General features: G+C 44.1%; 1 protein-coding gene across 2 annotated transcripts in view; it reads right to left on the reverse strand.

Moving 5' to 3' along the window:
• Window positions 1-22,027, reverse strand: part of LOC138304304 (serine protease 27-like) — a 249,567-nt gene that overhangs the window by 19,810 nt on the left and 207,730 nt on the right. For both annotated transcript variants that reach the window (XM_069244255.1, XM_069244256.1), the window contains exon 3: window positions 7,094-7,371. In XM_069244255.1, the coding sequence (XP_069100356.1) occupies window positions 7,094-7,371 (278 nt within the window). The remainder of the gene's footprint in view (window positions 1-7,093; window positions 7,372-22,027) is intronic.

The following is a 22,027-nucleotide window of genomic DNA, read 5'->3' on the forward strand; positions in this document are numbered from 1 at the left end:
CCACAGGTACCCTAGATTGGAAATCCACAGTTGTTGCATTGCTGGTTTGTGTCTTTCCTGCATTATTCCTCTAACACGACTATTTTGTCCTTAGGGGAACTTTAGTGCACTTTGCACTCACTTTTCAGGGTCTTGGGGAGGGTTATTTTTCTAACTCTCACTATTTTCTAATAGTCCCAGCGACCCTCTACAAGGTCACATAGGTTTGGGGTCCATTCGTGGTTCGCATTCCACTTCTGGAGTATATGGTTTGTGTTGCCCCTATCCCTATGTTTCCCCATTGCATCCTATTGTAACTATACATTGTTTGCACTGTTTTCTAAGACTATACTGCATATTTTTGCTATTGTGTATATATATCTTGTGTATATTTCCTATCCTCTCACTGAGGGTACACTCTAAGATACTTTGGCATATTGTCATAAAAATAAAGTACCTTTATTTTTAGTATAACTGTGTATTGTGTTTTCTTATGATATTGTGCATATGACACTAAGTAGTACTGTAGTAGCTTCACACGTCTCCTAGTTCAGCCTAAGCTGCTCTGCTAAGCTACCATTATCTATCAGCCTAAGCTGCTAGACACCCTATACACTAATAAGGGATAACTGGGCCTGGTGCAAGGTGCAAGTACCCCTTGGTACTCACTACAAGCCAGTCCAGCCTCCTACACCTGTCCATCACCACCCCAGGGGTGGTGCCCAGAGCTCCTCCTGTGTGTCCCTGGCGTTAGCCATCTTGTTTTCCAAGGTGTGGGGACACTCTGGAGATCTCTGAGTGGCCAGTGCCAGCAGGTAAAGTCAGAGACCCCTCCTGATAGGTGCATACCTGGTTAGGTAGCCAATCCCCTTCTCAGGGCTATTTAGGGTCTCTCCTGTGGGTTCCTCTTCAGATTCACCTTGCAGGTTTCCTCCAGGAATCCTCTGCATCCTCTGCTTCAGCTTCTGACCATCGGATCAACCACAGACTGCTCCAGGAACCGCTGTAACTGCAACAAAGTATCCAGAAAGGCTACTGTGACCCTGCAGCTTCAGCTCCAGCCAGCAACTGTGACAGTTTCCAAGGTGTGCACGCTCTGAGGACTCCCTGCCTTCATCCTGCACCAGAAGAACCAAAGGAATCTCCTGTGGAGTGATGGAATCACTTCCCTGCTCCTGCAGGCACCTTTCGAGACGACGGCCGGTTCTCTGGGAATCCTCTCCTGGTGACGAGCATGCTCCCTGGAACACAGGTGGTAGACCCATTTGACCCAGATTGCCCTAAGGTCCAGCCGTCCAAATTTGGCAGAGGTAAGAGCTTGCCTTCCTGGTTTGCGACAGTACCCCTATGCACCGCGTGATCTCTAGCTCCTGGGGCCTCTGTGCACTATTTGCAAGAATCCTTCATGCACAGCGTGGCCCAGGTCCCCAGCACTCTATCCTGCGACACACAACTCGCTGAGTTGTTCTCCAGCAGCGTGGGACCTTCTTTTGTAGTGCTGCAACAACCAAAATTTGCACCGTCTTTGCCCCATGTCCTGGGACTCCCATGGGTGCTGCCTGGTCATCTGTGGGTTCCCTCCAGTGTTGGGAGCCCCCTCTGCCTCCTCAGTCCGATTGAGGCCCCCAGGTCCCTTCTGGGTCCAGGCAGCGCCATTTTGACGCAAACCGCAACCTTGATTGAACCAAGGCTTGTTGAATGAATCCAGCGCTGCAACTTGCCTGCATCCAACATCTTGATGTGGGACATCTCTTGCATCATGCATGAACCCGCAGCCACCTTCTTTGGTGCTCTTCTGTTGACTTCTTCTAACCAGAGAATCCTCTTTTGCACCGTCTTCTAGGTTGGCAGGGGCTCCTGTCCTTCCTGGAATCTTCTGCGACTTCTGGACTGTCTTCAGGTCCAGAAATCCACCATTTGTTGCTTGCAGTCTTGCTTGGCTCTTGCAATAACTCTTATCACGACTTGTAGTGTGTCCTAAGGAAACTTGCAGTACTGTACTCCTACTTTCCTGGGCTCTGGTGTGAGGTATTTTACTTACCTTTGGTGTTCTCTTACACTCCCAGTGACCCTCTACACACTACACTTGCCTAGGGGGGAATTTGTGATTCGCATTCCACTTTCTTAGTATATGGTTTGTGTTGCCCCTAGGCCTATTGCATTCTATTGTATTTTCTACTTTTTGCACTATTTTATAACTATCTACTTACCTGACTTTAGTCTCTAATGTATAGATTGTGTATAATACTTACCTCCAGAAGGAGTATTGCCTGTAAGATATTTTTGGCCTTGTGTCACTAAAATAAAGTACCTTTATTTTTGGTAAAACTGAGTATTGTCTTTTATTGTGTATAAGTACTGTGTAACTATAGTGGTATTGCAGGAGCTTTGCATGTCTCCTAGTTTAGCCTTAGCTGCTCTGCTACAGCTACATCTAGACAGCCTAGGCTGCTAGAACACTGAATACATTTCACTAATAAGGGATAACTGGACCTGGTGTAAGGTGTAAGTACCTAGGTTACCCACTACAAACCAGGCCAGCCTCCTACACCTATAAGTAAATTAAATAGGCCAATTGCGGGTAAGCCAATGGTATCATGTTATAGGGAAAGAGCACGCATACTTTAGCACTGGTCAGCAGTGGTAAAGTTCCCAGAGTCCTAAAGCCAACAAAAACTGTTAATACCCAGGTGCAGAAACCTCACAACTCTTTGTGTCTCTGTTGTGGGTGTTGTGGGTACTCTAGGCTGGAAAGCACTCTATTGTGAAAGCATCATAGTACAAAGAGGCAGGTGTGTGGAGTACTACCTAGCGAGGGCAGATGCAAAGAGAACTCACCCAAACCAGTTCTGAAAGTGCAGACAGTGAATCCACATCCCATGTCTGCTGTGACCTACCTGGTTATTGTTCCAGTTTAAATAGCTTTTTTACCAATGGAGGGAGTACTCAACAGAGCATTTAAAGGACTGCAACCAGAGCTGGTGTATAACTAACAGCCAGCTTCCCAGAGGTTTGAGGAAATTACCTGGAATCTGGCCTTGCTGGAAGGAGCCAATGCTCTGCCAGGAAGTGCCTTGAAGATAAACTGCTGCTAAGAAAGGTAAACAGTATGCCAAACATGCAGAGGTGACAGATCTAAAGCACCAAAACATCTGGATCCCTGGTGGTGTGTGTCTGCCGGCTGAAGACAAAGGAAAGTGATCTGTGGTTCCAAACAAGCATGTGCCACCCTCTGTCCACATGAACAGTTCCAGACAGGAACCACATGAAGACGTTTCCCTGAGCTGGCTATGCTACTACACCAATGGAGCACACACGAGCAGACTGTGGCACTACACCAAACAAGCATGCCTGAGTCAACTGAGCTGCTAGATGAGAGTAGTGTGCCAGAGCAGACCAAGAGGACTGTGCTGATATGAAAAGAGAAGTGTGCCACAGTGGAACATGTTGCTCCATTCCAAAGGCTGTGTCAAAACTGGAGTTACAAACTTCAAGGAATGTGCACAGACTGATTATGATCTCAAACCTCCACAGCTCACTTTTAACTCACCATCGCCCAGAGGCTGACTCATCATCAGCAGGTGTCACTGGCGTCCTCAATGCCTGCTAGGACTCCAGGTGGTGACCTCCACTGTGCCTGGCACAACCCTGCTGAATGTGGGAGAAACCTCTAGGTGATGCGTCTCCTCCCAGAAGTTAGAGTGAGACTGATACATGCTGCTGGTCACAACAATGAAGCTAGAATATTGGTCTCACAAAAATATTGTGCCCTAGATATTGTTTAAAAAAATATCACCCCACTGGGGTTCATAAGAGAAAATATATACCAGGAATGTTGAGAGCTCCACTGAAGAGAATGGAGTAGCTCCAGACTTGTAATGGCTGGTATAAGCATGAAGATTCAGTATTCTAGTGTATTATTTTCAAGTTTCTTCCTTTCTAAATTAGAACATTCTACCCTTAGTGGGTGGAATGTTCTACTAGCCTTATAGCCCTTCTGCCTCGGGTTATATCGGTTGTTAAACGCTCTCTAACTCACAACTCAGGTGCGGGGCCCATGGGATGCCTTCGCAACACAGAGTGACACAAGGCCTTGTGTTAACCTGGATTTACTAAGCTACGCAGAGCCATGATAGGTCACTTTGCCATGTCTCAGTAAATCTTGCTTAAGCGAAACACAAGGACATTGCAAGGGCTTAGTAAATCTGCCCCGGATCTCTAATATCACATATTAGGTAAGGTAAGGTAAGGGTTTATTGTTTAGTTACTTAAAACCATAACAAAACGGTAAAAATATGCAAACACTTTAAAAAATATTTGTGATGTAACTGAGTCCTCATCAATGGATTACGCGCATTCTCCAATCATTTTGATATGCGCTCGTTTTTTTTAAATATAATGAGAGATTGCTGCTTAAGGCTTTGCTTGCACCAGTGTGAGTAGAGCATCGCTTGATACCATTAGAGTCCATTGTCAGGCATTGGCTATGCACTATCCTCCTGTGAAACGCAGGGTGAGTGGTGCTGTTTTTGTTAAATGCTGCTTTTGCGTCACCAGAGATAGAAACTTCACTAAAGCACAGTTCAGCTGCAGGTTTCCAGATGCAAAGTACGCCATCACCGCTTGTCTCCGTGTCCGTATGCCTTTTTTCATTAGTTTTGGTACAAGCTGGTTGCATGAGCAAAGGACATGCAGAAGATCTTCTATGTCCTCACAACACAGGCGGCAGATAGAGTTGGCTACGTTCCTCAGCCAAGGAGCAGCATTTAAAGCAAGTGGTAGGAGCCCAAGACAATACTTTAAGAATTGCTCCTTTGTTCTTCTCGCGAAGCCCTGGCCTTGATATGACTGTGGTGCCAGAGACATGTAGGTGTGCAAAGTCATCCATGCATGAGACCTCCGTGAAAAGGCTGCTAATATCACATATTGGCACAAAGATTTTCAGTAGTGGCAGCTAAGTTTTGGAATGTTTTGTACAGAAATGTACCTATGGCATTTCAGAAAATTAATAAAAGCTGATCTTTTCAATATGAAGGTGTGCCTGTGTGACTTTTATAGCCAAGAAGCTTCTGCAGTTGCTTTACTCTGCAAGGCATAACTAGCATTGGTGCAGGAGGTACCGTGGCACTGGGGCCCAGAGGCCTGGGGTACCCATTGAACCCTGATTATTGATATCCTTCACCAGGGACATCTTAAGAATTTGGGGTGCCCTGGGCCAAACATAGTTTTTGGGTCCCTGTTCAGAACAGCTTTGAACTTACGATCTAATTTCAGCTCTTTCATGCCCTTTTTGTTCATTGACCACTCCTCCAAATTCTAAGGGGCATATTTAAGAAAAGTGGCGCTGCACACAGTGCAGTGTCACTTTTCTTGTGCCCCTTAGTGCCCCCCTAATGCCACCATGTGTGAACCGTATTTAAAATACAGTGCACCAAGGTGGTAGTTAGGGGACTAGCGTCTGAATTTTTGATGCTAGTCCGGAGCTTTGCAGGATTAGTGTAAAATCTGTTGAGGCTAATTCTGCAAAGCTCATTGAGGCCCATTGTAATCAGTGATGTGCCTCCTTTTAATGCCTGCTCTGAGCAGGCGTTTAAAAGTACTGAAAAAATGACACAAAGAAATCTCTTAGATTTCTTTGCGCCATTATTTTGGCCCCCTCTAACAGGGGAACGCTTCCTATGCATACATTATGCTTGGTGAAGGCATAATGTAGCGCAAAGGGTTACAAAGTGGTGCAATAGATGCATTGCACCACTTTGTAAATATGGCGTGGGGATTTTGGCTTCACTGGGCCACATTAGCATAAAAAAAATGATGCTAATGTGATGCATGGAGGCACTAGGGGCTCTTAAATATTTCCCTAAATGTGTTTACATCCAATATTCAGGGATAGTGCTGTGTGTTTTTAACATTGTAGCACAGCAGCAGATCGCTAATATTACTGCAAATAATTTGAGTGAGACCCTCACATTTCTCACATGTAAGGTCCTGTTTTAAAATACATTTTCTTTAAGGATGTTGCATTAAATATAAACACATTTCTCTGCAAAATGTCTGTAACATCACCCACATTTAAAATAAATTTAAGGAAAGCAGTATTTAAAACAATCTATTTAGGAATTATTCAAGGTCAGCAGGGCAAGACTCTATGCAGAACCATTTGCGGCTGATGTCAGGGCAGGGTGGTGGGGCATGAGGGGGGACAGGGTGTCGGGGGACACAAAACAAAAATGAAAAGAAAAAAAAACTTACCTGCTGCATCGCCCCTCTTCAGGCTCCACTGCAGGCACAGGCTCCCAGCCTGCTCTGCGGCCAATCCTAACGCTATTCTCATGCTGCTGGCAGCATGAGACAGCATCAGGATTGACCTGAGCACCTTCAATATGCACTCCCACGAAGACTGAAAGCCTGTGCCTGCTGTCTCCAACCTGGCAACAAAGTTTGATTTGGAGACAGCTCAGTGCGCATGTCGAATTGGTCGCCCTGAGACAGCCAGCCAAACCCCCATGCGCACTGACAGCAGTGCCACCACTCCTCCTCCTTGCCTGTCATCCCCCACAGCCCGCCCCCTTTAAAAATAAAACTATAGTAAACATGTTTTTTTGTTGTTTTATTTTTCAAGTTTTGCAGCTGTGGTTGCTGCTGGCGGGCGGGTGACGCTCCTCCGCCATAGCAAAGGAGCTGCCGCTGTGCAGAACAGAGGTGGCTCTATCAGGGGGCCCACTAAAAGGCTGGAATCTTGGGCCAGAGTCCACTTTTCCCAAACCTTAAAATGTCTCTGTCCTTCACAGTTCAAACAGTGGCCATGAGACATATCCTTCCTTGCGCTAGGGCCCTTAACCAGTGGGGTAACGAAACCTGAGTGGGCCCTCATGCAAACTACCCAAAGGGGCCTCCTCTGAACTCCCTCTCAGGCCAGGGTACTGTGCTGAGGGGGCACCATGAATCTCAGCCCCGCCGCACCACAGAGGCTGCGGGGGCCTTTGATATGCTACTACCCTTGACACACTGGCTACGACACTGGCGCTCTATAAGTTCCATACCTTAGACCAAAGATCCCAAATTCTCTATATTCCAGGCCCAGCACATGGGGAAACTGATTTATTTCTATTACCTTGATTTTTGCTGATCGTTCCCCAGCCAGTTACCCAGCACATCATTCCATCTGGAATCTGTAGTGATGCTGAGGGAAGACAGACTGGAAAGATGATATCAGAGTAGGCGACAGGCGTTTTCAACTCCAGGAGGGCGATGTCACCCGTAGATCCTGGTGCGCCGCTGTAGTTACTGTTCACTATTATCTTCTTTAATGCGGAGGTCGCCTCAGACGAGGTTGTGATGGAAAGTGCATATGCTCCCATGCGCACCGTATACAATGTGATGTTAATTGGTCTGCATGACAAGAACATGAACTATTTAGAAGACAGCATAATGGCAAAAAAGACGTCATGCGAGTTTGGTAACACATATAGACAAGTGGTTGTTGACCTTTTGACTCCTGAGGACACCCACTGAATCACTACTGGAAGCAGGGACTGTTATTTAAACAATTTCTACCATTTGACCCTTAAAACAGAGCACAAAATTACGGACCAAATAAACATTAAATCCACAAATAACTAAATATGTTATTTCATGTACAAACGAAACCTAACCAAAAACTTGAATTCTAACTTTATTCGGAAGGCTGCAGAGTTTCAATGTTTGGTGTTATTTCTAAAAGGTAATGTGACGCGCTTAACTCCAGCATGTCCCTGTTTTATCCTCTTACTGCGTGTTGTCTTTTTGTCAGCAGATGCCAGTGATTCTTTGGAGGCTACTATTTGCCCATATTAGATTCTGTTTTCTGTACTTGTGTTACTTTCGTGAATCAAGCTCACAATACCAACTTAATTTTCAGCTTCTAATTTTACAGTCCTTTAGATTTAAAGGGCATTTTTACAGTTTAAATTATCAAGTTTGCTTTTTTATGTAGTTATAGTTTATTATGCTTAGGACCACAGGTTAAGAACCACTATATAGACTATAAATACCACAATTACCAACTGATACTACGAATACCAGGATACCTGAGACACCAATGGATATTGTCGATACCAGGGGATACTTGAGGTTTTCTCTTTCCTATTAAAACAGTAAACTAGGATACGTTTTGATTTAAAGGGCTACTTAGTGCAAAGAAAAAAACACTGTTCTCCTGCATCACTAACAATAAGAATTTCAAACGTTGTCTTGATTGAAGATGATTGGGTTTTGAGACTTATTGTGACAATATTCACCAGATGGCCTCTAAAACATATCATTTCAAAAGTCATCAATTATATGCAATACATCAAGATTAAAACAATGAAAGAAAAAGAGTAAAAGCAAAACATACAGCATCAAGCTGATCTTCACAATAACATTAACAATACATGCCTATTCAGTTTATGTACTGAGACCTTCATATGACATAAAGCCTCCACCACTACCATTGTCCGCAGGCGAGCAATCACGAATAAGCATTTGCAATGCAATAGGTCTTGCATTTGCTTGAGTTAGAACTATTGGCGTTGTAAATTCATAACTGGACTTTTCTTGCCACACAAATTGGTCAACTCTGCCTTATAATATTGTCTTTTCTTGCCAAATAATTCCAGTGGCCCTGCATATAACTAAAGCATTTCCATTTACCTTCTTCCTCTATCTGCAGCAAAAAATGAAAATGTTGCCATTTAGCATCCTAATTTAGACCACCAGCAAAAACAACACCTACTGGCTCTCATAACTGAATGATGTATTTAATTTGCTTTACAAACACAAAAGAAGTTTGCACAATATTAATGAACGTTTTAAGTAAGACTTTATTGTGTAAGCACTAGTGCACCTTGTTCACACACTTGGTAAACCAACCTCTCTCACCAGAATTTAAGGAGACTTAGGCCCATATTTATACTTTTTTAGTGCCGCATTTGCGCTAAAAAAGTATAAATATGGGCCTTAGATTGGTCTCTCCTTCCTTTGTTTGATGTGCTGTTGTTGTTGCTCCACCTACCAAAAACATATGAAGGAAGTGGATGTTGTTTGGTTTGAAATAGGAATGTTCTATGGTTTTAAGAATGTTGGGGTTGAATTTTCTAAAAATGTTTATGTTTTTAATGGGATGGATTGGGAGACATCCTCTGAGATGGTTTGTGTAGCAGGAGGATAGGAACGTGCAATGCCTGTGGGTTTGAGCTCCACGAATAAACTTGTACAAAGAACAGCGGTTTCAGAGTTGTCTGTGTGTTTACCCGACAGAACAGCAATCTGCTAGTTGCAATGTAAATGCATGCTCCTTACACACAAAACAGCTGAGATTCGGTGAGAGGTGATAGCTGAGAGTGCGACAAAGAGCTTAGAAATTGAATTAGTGAGGCGAAGCGCTATATAAAGCAAGATAGTCCCTTTCCCTCGGGTCTTGAAACAGAGCCCCATTGCTCCTTTTTCTGGGCTTGCTATTGATAGAGCGTTCCGTCCTAATAAATTACCTGTGTTTGGACGCTCTTGGGTCGATGAATCTTTTGACCAAGTGGGGCTCTCTTCACCCGAGATTAGTCAATTTAATCTAATCAATAATCAATAACGAACATAAGCAATGCCCTGATCAACATAACACTTCACAATTAATCCAGAAAACATTTCGGCGAACCATGACCTTTCGGCCATGAATAACCACACCAGTTCATTCAAAGTTAATGAATTTATTTCCCTATATTAACAAAGCTAGCACGATATAAATGTGTCTCAACACCAAATGATATATGTAAATGAACATTAATAGCTGTCCATAACGGCGAAAAGATGCAATCTATGCAGCATTTGAATAACAATGCATTCGATAATAGCAACGCAAACCACTAAAACTATAATCTGTAATGGGCTAATTGCATATATTAGTCAGCATAACAAGGTCTCAAATTGCATCTTGCAACAAATGAATCCTCATCTAACCTCAAATTAGCATCTGCATGTGGGACTTCATGCAAAAAAACAATTTAGCAACATTGATTTGGAAAACTCCTAACTAGGGCTCTTATCAAAAATCAGCAGTTGGTTACCTAAAAAGAAACACAATGCAATTGTACATTTTCCTTTCATATTTACCAAATTCAATCAGCATTCAAGGAAGTCTTCGTCTCACAGGTACCGGTTTCGATCAGCATGGGACGGGGGCAAAGGGGGCAGGGTGGACGGGGCAATTGCCTCACAGCGGCAAGATAAAAGGACAAAACTACTACTTTATGCAAAGGGGCAGATTAAAGTTAAAGTCTCTAGAGCGAGAATTACTTAAAGTCTCTTTCTCTCGATTAGAGAAAGCATCAAAGTCTCATTCAAAATGGCGTCGAACATCAATTGGCATCGTAGAAGATGGCAAAATGACGAGGTCGGCAAGATGGCCATAATGGCTGCAATGGGCAATAATGTCCTCAATGGGTGCAGTGGGTAATGGCCGCTTTCTTCTTGTGCACCAGGTTTAAATAATCAACAGTTCAAATCCAGTAGGGTCTTCCATTGGAGGGTTCATAGGTTGGCTTCAAATTGTCCAATCAAAAACAACAATTTACAAGCTTCTACCTAGGCCTACATTATCCTTGGAGTCGGGAACGTAAGTTGCAACATATTTTACCAATTAACTCACTTTCAGAGCTTCCATTGTCTGCACCTGCAGATTGACCTTGGCGCAAAGAAGAAGATGCCAGGCTGGCACGAAACCTTAAAGATAAGCATGTGAACCGATCTCACTGGAAAAGTACAGCTTCAAGCAAGAATACACGTTTTATTAGCACATTAGAAAAACACGAGCATCTAAACCGTGAGACAAGGCAACTAGGCCGAAGCCTCCACTAAAGTTATGCTAAGTTAAAACATTTCAAACAAGCAAATCATGGCACACGTTTACGGTTATGTCAGATTAGTACAATTCTAATACATCACGTTATATAAAGCACGCTTATAAATGTTGGCGAACTACTCTGAGGGCACATTTGTCCCCGTACAATCTTTATTAGTTCGGTTAAAGTCACACTTGATTATTGCGGTACTACGTTTATGCGCTAATAAATGTAAAACCTTCGTTTCTGCGTCATCAATCCCTCCTCTGATGACTATTTGTCATCACACAAAACTATTCCCACAAATTTTATTCCATTAAAATTCTGTCAGTTCTCTTTGCCTTTTAGTTCCCCTTGTTCTTGCCTTGTATTCTTCTGCCATTCTTTTCATCATTTTCTCTTCCTTCCTTCTCTAAATTCTTGCCATGATCATTAGTATTCCCCTCTTTATTCCCCAAATCCCAAAGATGCAAATTAGTACTATTAGTCATGATCTGTATAGAATCAGAGAGCTAGAAGCACTTATAAAGAAACGATTTAGCAATTAGTTACAAAGCTGAACGAGTGCAATGTTCACACAGTTTTCTTCAGGAGCCCAGTCACTTATCGGTTAGCAGCATTTGTCTCAATTCGGCAATAACTCAGTCTTTTATCAGTTAGCAACGTTGTCTCAAATCGGGTTTAAGAGTCAATCAGGTTATCAAAGTCTTATCAAGTTAGCAAATGTCTCATCCGGTTAAGCAATGTCTCAGCTGGTTGTATCACGTCAGATTATAGCAAGCAATGTCATTTATCACCCTTTCAATCAATAGTGTCCATAAAACTTTTCTTTTCTATTGGTATCTCTTCTTCTTCGTTCTCGAGGCTAAGAGATACAAATTCGTCGGTCCAATCGTCATTGACTACATATGCCCATTCTGGACCGGAATATCTCCTGTTTGGTATCCTTTTCCTTTTCAATTTTGCATCTCTCTTCGATTCTGCCTCACTGGTACTTTCCTCTTTGGCCAAGTCTTTTTCTTCACTTGATGTTGGTACCACGACAGACACTTCCTTTCTTTTCTCTTTCACTCTTGGCCCTTCACTGTCGTTCAACGTTTCTCTAGTTCTTAGTTTTACTGGTGATATACTTGGTCTTCTCTTTGCACTGTGTCCACTTGATGGACCTGCGATCTCTTCTGAGGAAGTTTGAACAGTTTCGTTCTGTTCTGCCTTGTCCCCTCCTTCTGGGGAGTCAATCAGGTTTTCCTTTTCTTTTTCTGTACCGTCTGCTTCTGGGAAAGCCCTCCTCTGATCAGGCTCTCCTGCTTCTTCACCTCTTTCGAGCCCTTTGTCACCGTTACTTTCTTCAGGCTCTTTGTTACCTTCAGCTGCTTCAGGCTCTTTGTTACCTTCAGCTGCTTCGTCGCTGTCTGAGGTTTCTCCTTGGTCTTTCCCAAGTGAATCGGTTGTTTCGTCCTCAGAGAATATTTCTCTCTCTTCTATTTCTGCCTGTTCGCTCCTAGTTCTGTTTTGCTCTGTCTCAGCGCTCGGCACTTTGTTATCAGGTACTGGCAGTTTCAGCGCTTCAACTTCCTCATCTGTGGGACACAACACCTTCTTTGTATGACTGGCGTGAATCCAGTTGGGAACTCCCGCACACTTCACAGCGGTAGTGGTCGTCAGGATCACTTGGAAAGGGCCTTTCCAACGGGGTTCCAGACACGACTTCCTCACGTGCTTCTTTATCACGACCCAGTCACCTGCTTTCAGTGTGTGTCCTGGACCTTGGATCGGTGACAAGGTGGTTGCTTCCACCTGGTGAGAGAAAGAGCGAACCACGTCAGCCAGACCTTTGCAGTAGTCTAACACCATATCATCTGTAATATTCAAAAGCGCGTTTGCGGGAACTGCAGGAAGTCTCATGGCCCTGCCCATGAGAATTTCGTGCGGGGACAATCCAGTCTTTCTGTCAGGGGTGTTTCTCATTGACATTAACACCAAAGGCAATGCGTCAGGCCATTTCAAATTTGTCGATGCACATATTTTCGCCATTCTTGATTTCAGTGTACCATTCATCTGTTCCACCAGTCCTGAGGCTTCAGGGCGATAGCTACAATGCAGTTTTTGCTCAATGTTCAGCGCTGCGCAAAGTAACTTTATCTCCTCGTTATTGAAGTGACTTCCTCTATCTGATTCTAAAGAGATCAGGAATCCGAAACGTGGTATCAACTCCCTCAACAATAGTTTTGCAACTGTAAGGCTGTCATTTCTACGTGTGGGGTATGCTTCAATCCAGTGACTAAAAATGCACACAATCACCAACACATACTTCAGATCTCCATGCACAGGCATCTCAATAAAGTCCATCTGCATTCTGCTGAACGGGCCACCCGCCCTGCCAATGTGGCTCACGTTCACAACCGTTCCCTTTCCTGGGTTCATCTGCTGACAAATGACACAACGATGGCAAACTGCTTCTGCAACTTGACGGAATCTGGGGTTAAACCAATCAGTTTTGAACAATCTTATCATGGCATCTCTCCCTAGGTGAGCCTGCCCATGATAGAACCGCGCTAGCTGCGATAAGAGACTATTTGGTAAAACAAATTTTCCTTCATTTGAAACCCATAACTCATCTGGTCTCCTTGTACATTGTGACTTAATCCAGGAAACTCTTTCATCCTCCCTGACGCTATTCTGTAATGCTTTTAGTTCATCCATTGTATCCACGACCTTCAAGGCAAATGCTTCAGCTGGTTCAAGTTCTGGTTCACTTATCAAATTCCATTCATCCCTGAGCAATATACAGTTCAAGGCACAAAATCTTGCGACTTGATCCGCATATGCATTTCCCAGGGAAACATAGTCCTGTCCTTTTGTATGAGCACTACACTTTACCACTGCAATTTCAGCTGGCATCTGAATGGCGTGTAACAATTCCCTTATTCTCTCCCCGTTTTTCACTGGGGACCCTGAAGAGGTCAGGAAACCTCTCTGTGACCATAGTTGCCCAAAGTCGTGCACAATTCCAAACCCGTACTGACTGTCAGTGTAAATGGTAACCTTCATCAATGTAGACAGTTGGCATGCTCTTGTAAGGGCTACAAGCTCTGCTACTTGTGCGGAATAGACTCCTTGGAGCCAGGACGCTTCCAAGACACCTGTTACAGTACATACAGCATATCCTGCTTTCAAAATTCCCAACCCATCTCTTAGACATGAACCATCAACAAAAATAATATGGTCATTTTCATCAAGCTTAGTATCCCTAATATCAGGTCGGGGTTTTGTGCAAAATTCAGTCACCTGAAGGCAGTCGTGCTCGACGTCTTCAGCGTTCTCAATTTCAGCATTTTCACCGGGAAGCAAGGTTGCTGGATTCAACGTAGTGCACCTTTTCAGCTGCACATTCGGTGAACCCAGAATTATTGTTTCATACCCTGTGAGTCTTGCTCCAGTCATGTGTTGCGTTCGGGAGCGGGTCAAAAGTATCTCAACTGAGTGAGGGACCATGACTGTTAATGGGTGACCCATTACTATTCCTTCACACTGAGTGAGGCTGATACCAACTGCTGCTACGGCGCGCAAACACCCTGGCAGTGCTGCTGCGACCGGATCCAAAGTAGCTGAAAAATATGCTACTGGTCTGTTTATGCCACCATGGGCTTGGGTCAAGACAGACAAAGAACATGCATCACGTTCATGACAAAACAATGTGAAAGGCTTTGTGTAATGAGGCATACCTAAAGCTGGAGCCCTGCACATGCATTCTTTCAATTCAATAAAAGCATCCATCTCATCTCCTTTCAGCTCAATTTCATCCAAGGCATCCTTCTGGGTCAGTTTCAGTAAAGGCTTTGCTAGAGTTGAAAAGTTGGGAATCCACTGGCGACAGTAGCTCACCATCCCCAAAAACTTCCTCACCTCCCTCCTTGTCTTTGGTGGACTCATTTGAAGTACACTTGTTATTCTTTCCTTCATTATTCTCCGTGACCCTTTCTCTATTTGATGACCCAAGTATTTTACTTTCTTCTGACAGAACTGCAACTTTGAAGGAGACACCTTGTGTCCATTCCTTCCCAAATGGTTCAGTAGACCAATGGTGTCGGCTGTGCAGCCACTTTCTGTCTTAGATGCAATCAGTAAGTCATCGATGTACTGTACTAGGGTTGACTCGAATGGCAATTCTAACGCTTCCAAGTCTTTCTTTAGAATCTGATTGAAAATTGACGGTGACTCCGAAAACCCTTGAGGAATTCGACACCAACTGTAAACTCTGTCTAAGAATTTGAAACAAAAGAGAAATTGGCTGTCCTCATGAAGAGGCACCGAAAAGAATGCTTGTGACAAGTCAATGACTGAGAACCACTCGGCCTCGCAAGGGACTTGAAACATTATCACAGCTGGATTCGGTACTACAGGGCAGCATTTAATTATGATGTCATTTATTTTCCTCAAGTCCTGCACGATTCGAACCTTTCCACTCGGCTTTATCAGTCCCATGATTGGTGAATTACATGGACTGCTTAACACTTCTTTCAGCACTCCCTGTTTTACAAACTCGTCAATGAGTTGGGCGACTTTCATGAGGGTGTCTTGTGCCATGTGGTATTGTGGGGTCTGGGGAAAGGTTACATTGGGTTTTACGGTCACTTTCACTGGTTCCACTCCTTTCACCAATCCCACCTCTTTTCCTGTCATATCCCACACTTCCTTTCCGACTGTTTCCCGTAATTCAGCTGGAATATCTTCTTCAGTTATCATCGGAAAAAGGTTAATCAGAGGATATTCTTCATCAACAGTTTCCATCTCATCCCCTTCTACACTGTCCTCTTCTTCCCCATCACTGCTCGTCTGAATTCTAATTCCATCGTTCGAACACATAATCGAACATCCCAATTTGCACAATAGGTCTCTCCCTAACAGTGCTATCGGGCTTGAGTCACATACCACAAAATTATGTGACCCTTGATAGTTACCAATTCTGACTTGTACTGGATCTGTGATTGGGTTCGTCAGGTGCCTGTTTGCTACTCCCACTACTTGAACTGTTCTCCCTGAGAGTGGCAAATTTGGTACTTCAATGCTCCTAACAGTTGAACGTGTGGCTCCTGTGTCAACCAAGAATGAAACACGATGACCCATAACTCTTCCCTCCACATATGGACCCTTTTGATCAACTTCCAAGGATGCTGCAAGCACACAATTTCCCTCCTCATCTGAACTTTCACTCTCCCATACATCGTTTATTCCATTCTCACTGTGTAATGGGAACTGTTGTACGGTGCCATTTGTATTCATCACCTGACCCGAGACCTGTGGAGGAACCATCACTTGCTGCTGACTCATTGGTGCCAAAGGTATTTGCATTTGCTGATTAGGTACCATGGGAAACTGCTGTTGCATTGGCTGCATTTGCGTCATCTGCATACGGGGCATCTGCATCTGCTGCGGCTGCATGGGCTGTAATCCCTGCAGCTGATTTATGGTCTGAAAACTTGGATTTGGACCTCTCATTTTCGGTCCCCTCATTGTCTGGAATGTATTGACATCATTGTTTTGCTGACCAACACCTGCACCTTCCTGCATCACCATCGGGCACTCGCGTTTCCAATGTCCGACGATTCCGCACACGTGACACGGCATCACCCTTTTCATTGCCTGCACACCATTCGGAATTGCAACAGTGTTCAAATCCGGACCATTACTCCCAAAGCCTCCTCTGCCTCTGCCTCTCGCCTGTGGCTGAAACACCATATTTCCCTGCGGCTGCGGTATCTGCTGTTGGAACCCTTGCAACCCTTGCAGACCTGTCTGAGCTGCTTTAAGTTGCATCACCATCACTTTCTCTTTCAACCTTTTCTGTTTCACTTCAATTTCGTCGCTACAGTATTTCGCATAATTCAACACCTCATCAATAGGTTTCGACTGCCAACAAATCAAATGCGTCTTTATCATCTGACTTATCTCTGGTCTCAGCCCTTCCACAAATCTAAACACAAAATGAAGCATGTCCTTCGCCTCTATTGTTTCCGTGCCACTGTAGTTCTTGAACGCCTTCAACAACCTCTCATAGTAACCATGAATCGACTCTTTAGCCTCTTGGGCAGTTCGATCAATCTTCTGCCAATCCACATTTTTCGCGGCAACCTTCGTCTTCAAATGCTCAATCACCTTATAGTACAAGCTCATTACCATAGGTGATGGTGCACCCGTATCCCTGTCTCTCTCTGGTTCACTTGTCGGCCAACCTACAGTCCTTTTGCAGTCTTCCCACAAATCTGCCGGAACCACAATCTCAAAGAGGGTGTTCAGGTCTTCCCAAAGACATTTTGCAAGCTTCACAAACCTATCAGTCTGTTGATACCATTCAATCGGTTTCTCTCTCAGTTTGGGAAAATCATCCGTAAAAGACTGAATGTCGCTTCTGTGCCACGGTACATGTATTAATTTTCCCCCTGCTGTCTCCCTCATTGGTAACATGGTTATTGCATCACTACTCTGTGATCTTTTCTCGTTGTGCTCTGGGACACTGTCTTTCCTCTTTTCCTTTTTCTTTGCCCATCTGCTTTCCCATTTGTCTAAGCACCTCCACACTTGTGCACTCTGCAGCAATTCTCTAAGGTGCGTTTTCATGCCTGCTGACCTCATGTGTTCAAAGTCTGTGGTCCCGAAATCCAATCTATAGCTCCTGCTCAAGTGTTTTGTCTTGTCTATCTCAACCCCGTTTTTGTCAGCTATTTCTTGCAACCTTCTATGTACCTTGTTCACTTCTCTCGTAATCCTAGGACATAGATACCTCAGCTCTTCTTCCGAGTAGGACTCTAACCTATTCAAACCCATAGTCCCTTCCACCAATTCTTCTGCTTCCATGTTCAACCTGACCTTATTCAGATAGTCTTCTCCCTTCCCACTGGCTGAGCTTTGTGTGGAATTCAGACTGTTGAACCACTGTGTCAGCTGTTGCGCATTCAACCCCATCAGTGTAGCATTCACATCGACTGCCATTGATGGTTGCGGCAACTTTTCAGTGTTCAATGATAGCGGTATCATCAGTGGGGGACTCGACCTCACCACTGTTGACTGAGCACATATGGGACTAAACTCCATCAAGGACCCAGATCCAGTTGGCAGAGCCGCTATCGGAGTTGTCTCTGGAGTGTTTTCTATGCACCTCCTTTCCGTCCCACTCTGCACCACTGATCCTTGACCGCTCATACCTGAGTTAGGCTGAATGTACAAAGGTACCGGTGGACCTACAGTAATGGGTAGGGATATCGCATCTGGGTTCTGTCCATTCCCCAGGTTCTGAGGCATGTTCATTCCCACACTATGGGTCATCATTGCCGGCATGCCCGTCTGACTCCCCGTCATCTGAGCATGTGTGGTTCCCCCCTGCATCTGCTTTTGAGGCATCAAAAACTGGGTTGATTCAGCTTGTGCCAATGTTGGGTTGCGACCATTCTGTACTCCCATTACGGTTGGATCTAGAATCATTCCCGTACTGTTGTCACTGCTGTAGTTCCTTGGGACCTGCGGCTGATAATTTTCTGCTGTTTTCAATATAGGCACATCTGGATATATTCTCATAACCTGCGGTATCTGCGGGGTGAACAGTAAACTCGGGTCCTTAGATCCCGATGGCGTTTCTGAACTCGGAGTTTCATTATTCTGTACCGGTGCCGGAGGGGCAGAACTGGTACTTGGACCTTGTTCACTCTCTGCATAAGGTGGTGGACGGTCGTTCAGCAATTGCATGATGAACTCCTCATCCTCTGACTCGTCTTCTCTCCTTAACTTTTCCTCGTCCTCTCTATCTTTGGAACACCTCCTGTTTGTCTTACAGGTAGCTTTCTTGCCTGTCGCCTCTTCTTCCTTAGCAATTGCGGGAAACAATTTTATCCCCTGCAATATATCTGACCTCCACACCTTCTGTGCATTATCCCACCTAGCGTCCGCTAGTGTCTTTTCTACCTTTCTTATCCTGGTCTCGAACTTCTTTTGCTGTTGCTGTCTAGCCATTAGTTCCCAAATCGCTAGAGCCTCAAACTGTGCTGGCCTTGGAGGTACCTTCATGTCGTACATCGCGAATCTCAAATTCTCTAGGATCCTTATATTGAATGTCCCATGGATCGGGAACGCTACGCTCCCATGTCTCTCTGTCAGCTTGTGCCATTGCTTTAGCCAAAGGCACGGAGCTACCCCCCTTTCCTCCATTACAATGTAAGCTGGTGTACCTTCGGGTGGCGTCTCCTCTCCTACGCTCGCTTTAATGTAAGACTCCCCCTTCATCGCACTCTTTAATGCTTTAAAAAATTTCATTTTCTCGTCTTTTATTTCACAAAGTTTGTAATCAATAAGTTACTTTAATTCCCGGAATACTCTTCGCTTGCCTTTCCCCTTCCAATCGAGCCCCACGGACTGCGTCCAATCCGTGCGCGGCCCTTCTTTGCAACCAACCTATCCCAGCGCGGCTCCTAGTGACGTCACACTCACACACACTGCGGCTGACAAAGCCTCGCGGCTTGTCCTCCTTCACTCCGCTCCTCTCATAACAACTTCTGGCATGTATCGCGAGCAACCAAATAATAATAAAACAGATCTGTCGGTTTACTACAGAAAGGGTAACACAATCGCTTCAGGACCTTAGGGATTTTTCACTAGCCTCAGCAGTTATTCCATCTTTCTCGGTCCACACTTTCGCAAGCAAATCCTGACCCGCAGACTCTGCTCTCAACTTGTCAATGATCTATTCTAGTGCACTTAGAATTTGTCAAAGCCCGAAGTCGAAGTTTTCTTTCACTCCCTTAACACACGTACCGACTCGTTGACCACGCCCGGTCAACCTATTAAACCGACCAGACCACAACATAAAACAAGTGTCTCATACACTTTTCAACATACTCCGGAGTCTCTTGACCTCGCAGGGCCCGTCTCAACAACAACAACCACGTGGACCGTTTTCTGCACAAAGCGCCACATGCACATGAAGTTCGATGACTTCCCTACTCTCACACTCGGAGTCGCACCTCCGCTATTCTCTAAAATCCTCGCAACCTTTTCAAACAATCTGCGGCCATAAGCTGTGCAAGCGCAAAACCCTGACTTCACTCATACCGTCACTAGTACCGCCAACGCCGATTTCACACCTCCATTCTCTCCATTCGCAAGCTCCGAGATCCCGGGAAAGTCGCGGGGGACTTAGGGCATCATCATTCTCTCAATCTGTTTTACCCAAGAAAAATCTAATTCAACACCATATACCTCTCGAGTGGGGTCTCAAAGAGCGCAACCATCCTCTGCTACCATCTACTGATAGAGCGTTCCGTCCTAATAAATTACCTGTGTTTGGACGCTCTTGGGTCGATGAATCTTTTGACCAAGTGGGGCTCTCTTCACCCGAGATTAGTCAATTTAATCTAATCAATAATCAATAACGAACATAAGCAATGCCCTGATCAACATAACACTTCACAATTAATCCAGAAAACATTTCGGCGAACCATGACCTTTCGGCCATGAATAACCACACCAGTTCATTCAAAGTTAATGAATTTATTTCCCTATATTAACAAAGCTAGCACGATATAAATGTGTCTCAACACCAAATGATATATGTAAATGAACATTAATAGCTGTCCATAACGGCGAAAAGATGCAATCTATGCAGCATTTGAATAACAATGCATTCGATAATAGCAACGCAAACCACTAAAACTATAATCTGTAATGGGCTAATTGCATATATTAGTCAGCATAACAAGGTCTCAAATTGCATCGTGCAACAAATGAATCCTCATCTAACCTCAAATTAGCATCTGCATGTGGGACTTCATGCAAAAAAACAATTTAGCAACATTGATTTGGAAAACTCCTAACTAGGGCTCTTATCAAAAATCAGCAGTTGGTTACCTAAAAAGAAACACAATGCAATTGTACATTTTCCTTTCATATTTACCAAATTCAATCAGCATTCAAGGAAGTCTTCGTCTCACAGGTACCGGTTTCGATCAGCATGGGACGGGGGCAAAGAGGGCAGGGTGGATGGGGCAATTGCCTCACAGCGGCAAGATAAAAGGACAAAACTACTACTTTATGCAAAGGGGCAGATTAAAGTTAAAGTCTCTAGAGCGAGAATTACTTAAAGTCTCTTTCTCTCGATTAGAGAAAGCATCAAAGTCTCATTCAAAATGGCGTCGAACATCAATTGGCATCGTAGAAGATGGCAAAATGACGAGGTCGGCAAGATGGCCATAATGGCTGCAATGGGCAATAATGTCCTCAATGGGTGCAGTGGGTAATGGCCGCTTTCTTCTTGTGCACCAGGTTTAAATAATCAACAGTTCAAATCCAGTAGGGTCTTCCATTGGAGGGTTCATAGGTTGGCTTCAAATTGTCCAATCAAAAACAACAATTTACAAGCTTCTACCTAGGCCTACATTATCCTTGGAGTCGGGAACGTAAGTTGCAACATATTTTACCAATTAACTCACTTTCAGAGCTTCCATTGTCTGCACCTGCAGATTGACCTTGGAGCAAAGAAGAAGATGCCAGGCTGGCACGAAACCTTAAAGATAAGTGTGTGAACCGATCTCACTGGAAAAGTACAGCTTCAAGCAAGAATACACGTTTTATTAGCACATTAGAAAAACACGAGCATCTAAACCGTGAGACAAGGCAACTAGGCCGAAGCCTCCACTAATGTTATGCTAAGTTAAAACATTTCAAACAAGCAAATCATGGCACACGTTTACGGTTATGTCAGATTAGTACAATTCTAATACATCACGTTATATAAAGCACGCTTATAAATGTTGGCGAACTACTCTGAGGGCACATTTGTCCCCGTACAATCTTTATTAGTTCGGTTAAAGTCACACTTGATTATTGCGGTACTACGTTTATGCACTAATAAATGTAAAACCTTCGTTTCTGCGTCATCACTATATTACTTTATAAAGTGCTGATGTAAACTCGTTGTCAGGAGCTAACAGGCATGTTTACATGGAAACAGAGCAGTTGTAAATGATCACGACAGTGATTCAGATCTGCCGCAGACATAATCAATGGCTTTCAAAGACAATCTGGAGATAAACATTAAGTGCAGGACCCCTTTAATTGGATTTCTGTCAAAAACTGTTTTGATTAAAGTCGTTGTACAAACTGGGGAAAAACTAACTAGAAGCACTATTTTAGTGGTATGCATGATGCTT

Source organism: Pleurodeles waltl, chromosome 7 (genome assembly GCF_031143425.1).
Source record: "Pleurodeles waltl isolate 20211129_DDA chromosome 7, aPleWal1.hap1.20221129, whole genome shotgun sequence".
Taxonomy (NCBI): domain Eukaryota; kingdom Metazoa; phylum Chordata; class Amphibia; order Caudata; family Salamandridae; genus Pleurodeles; species Pleurodeles waltl.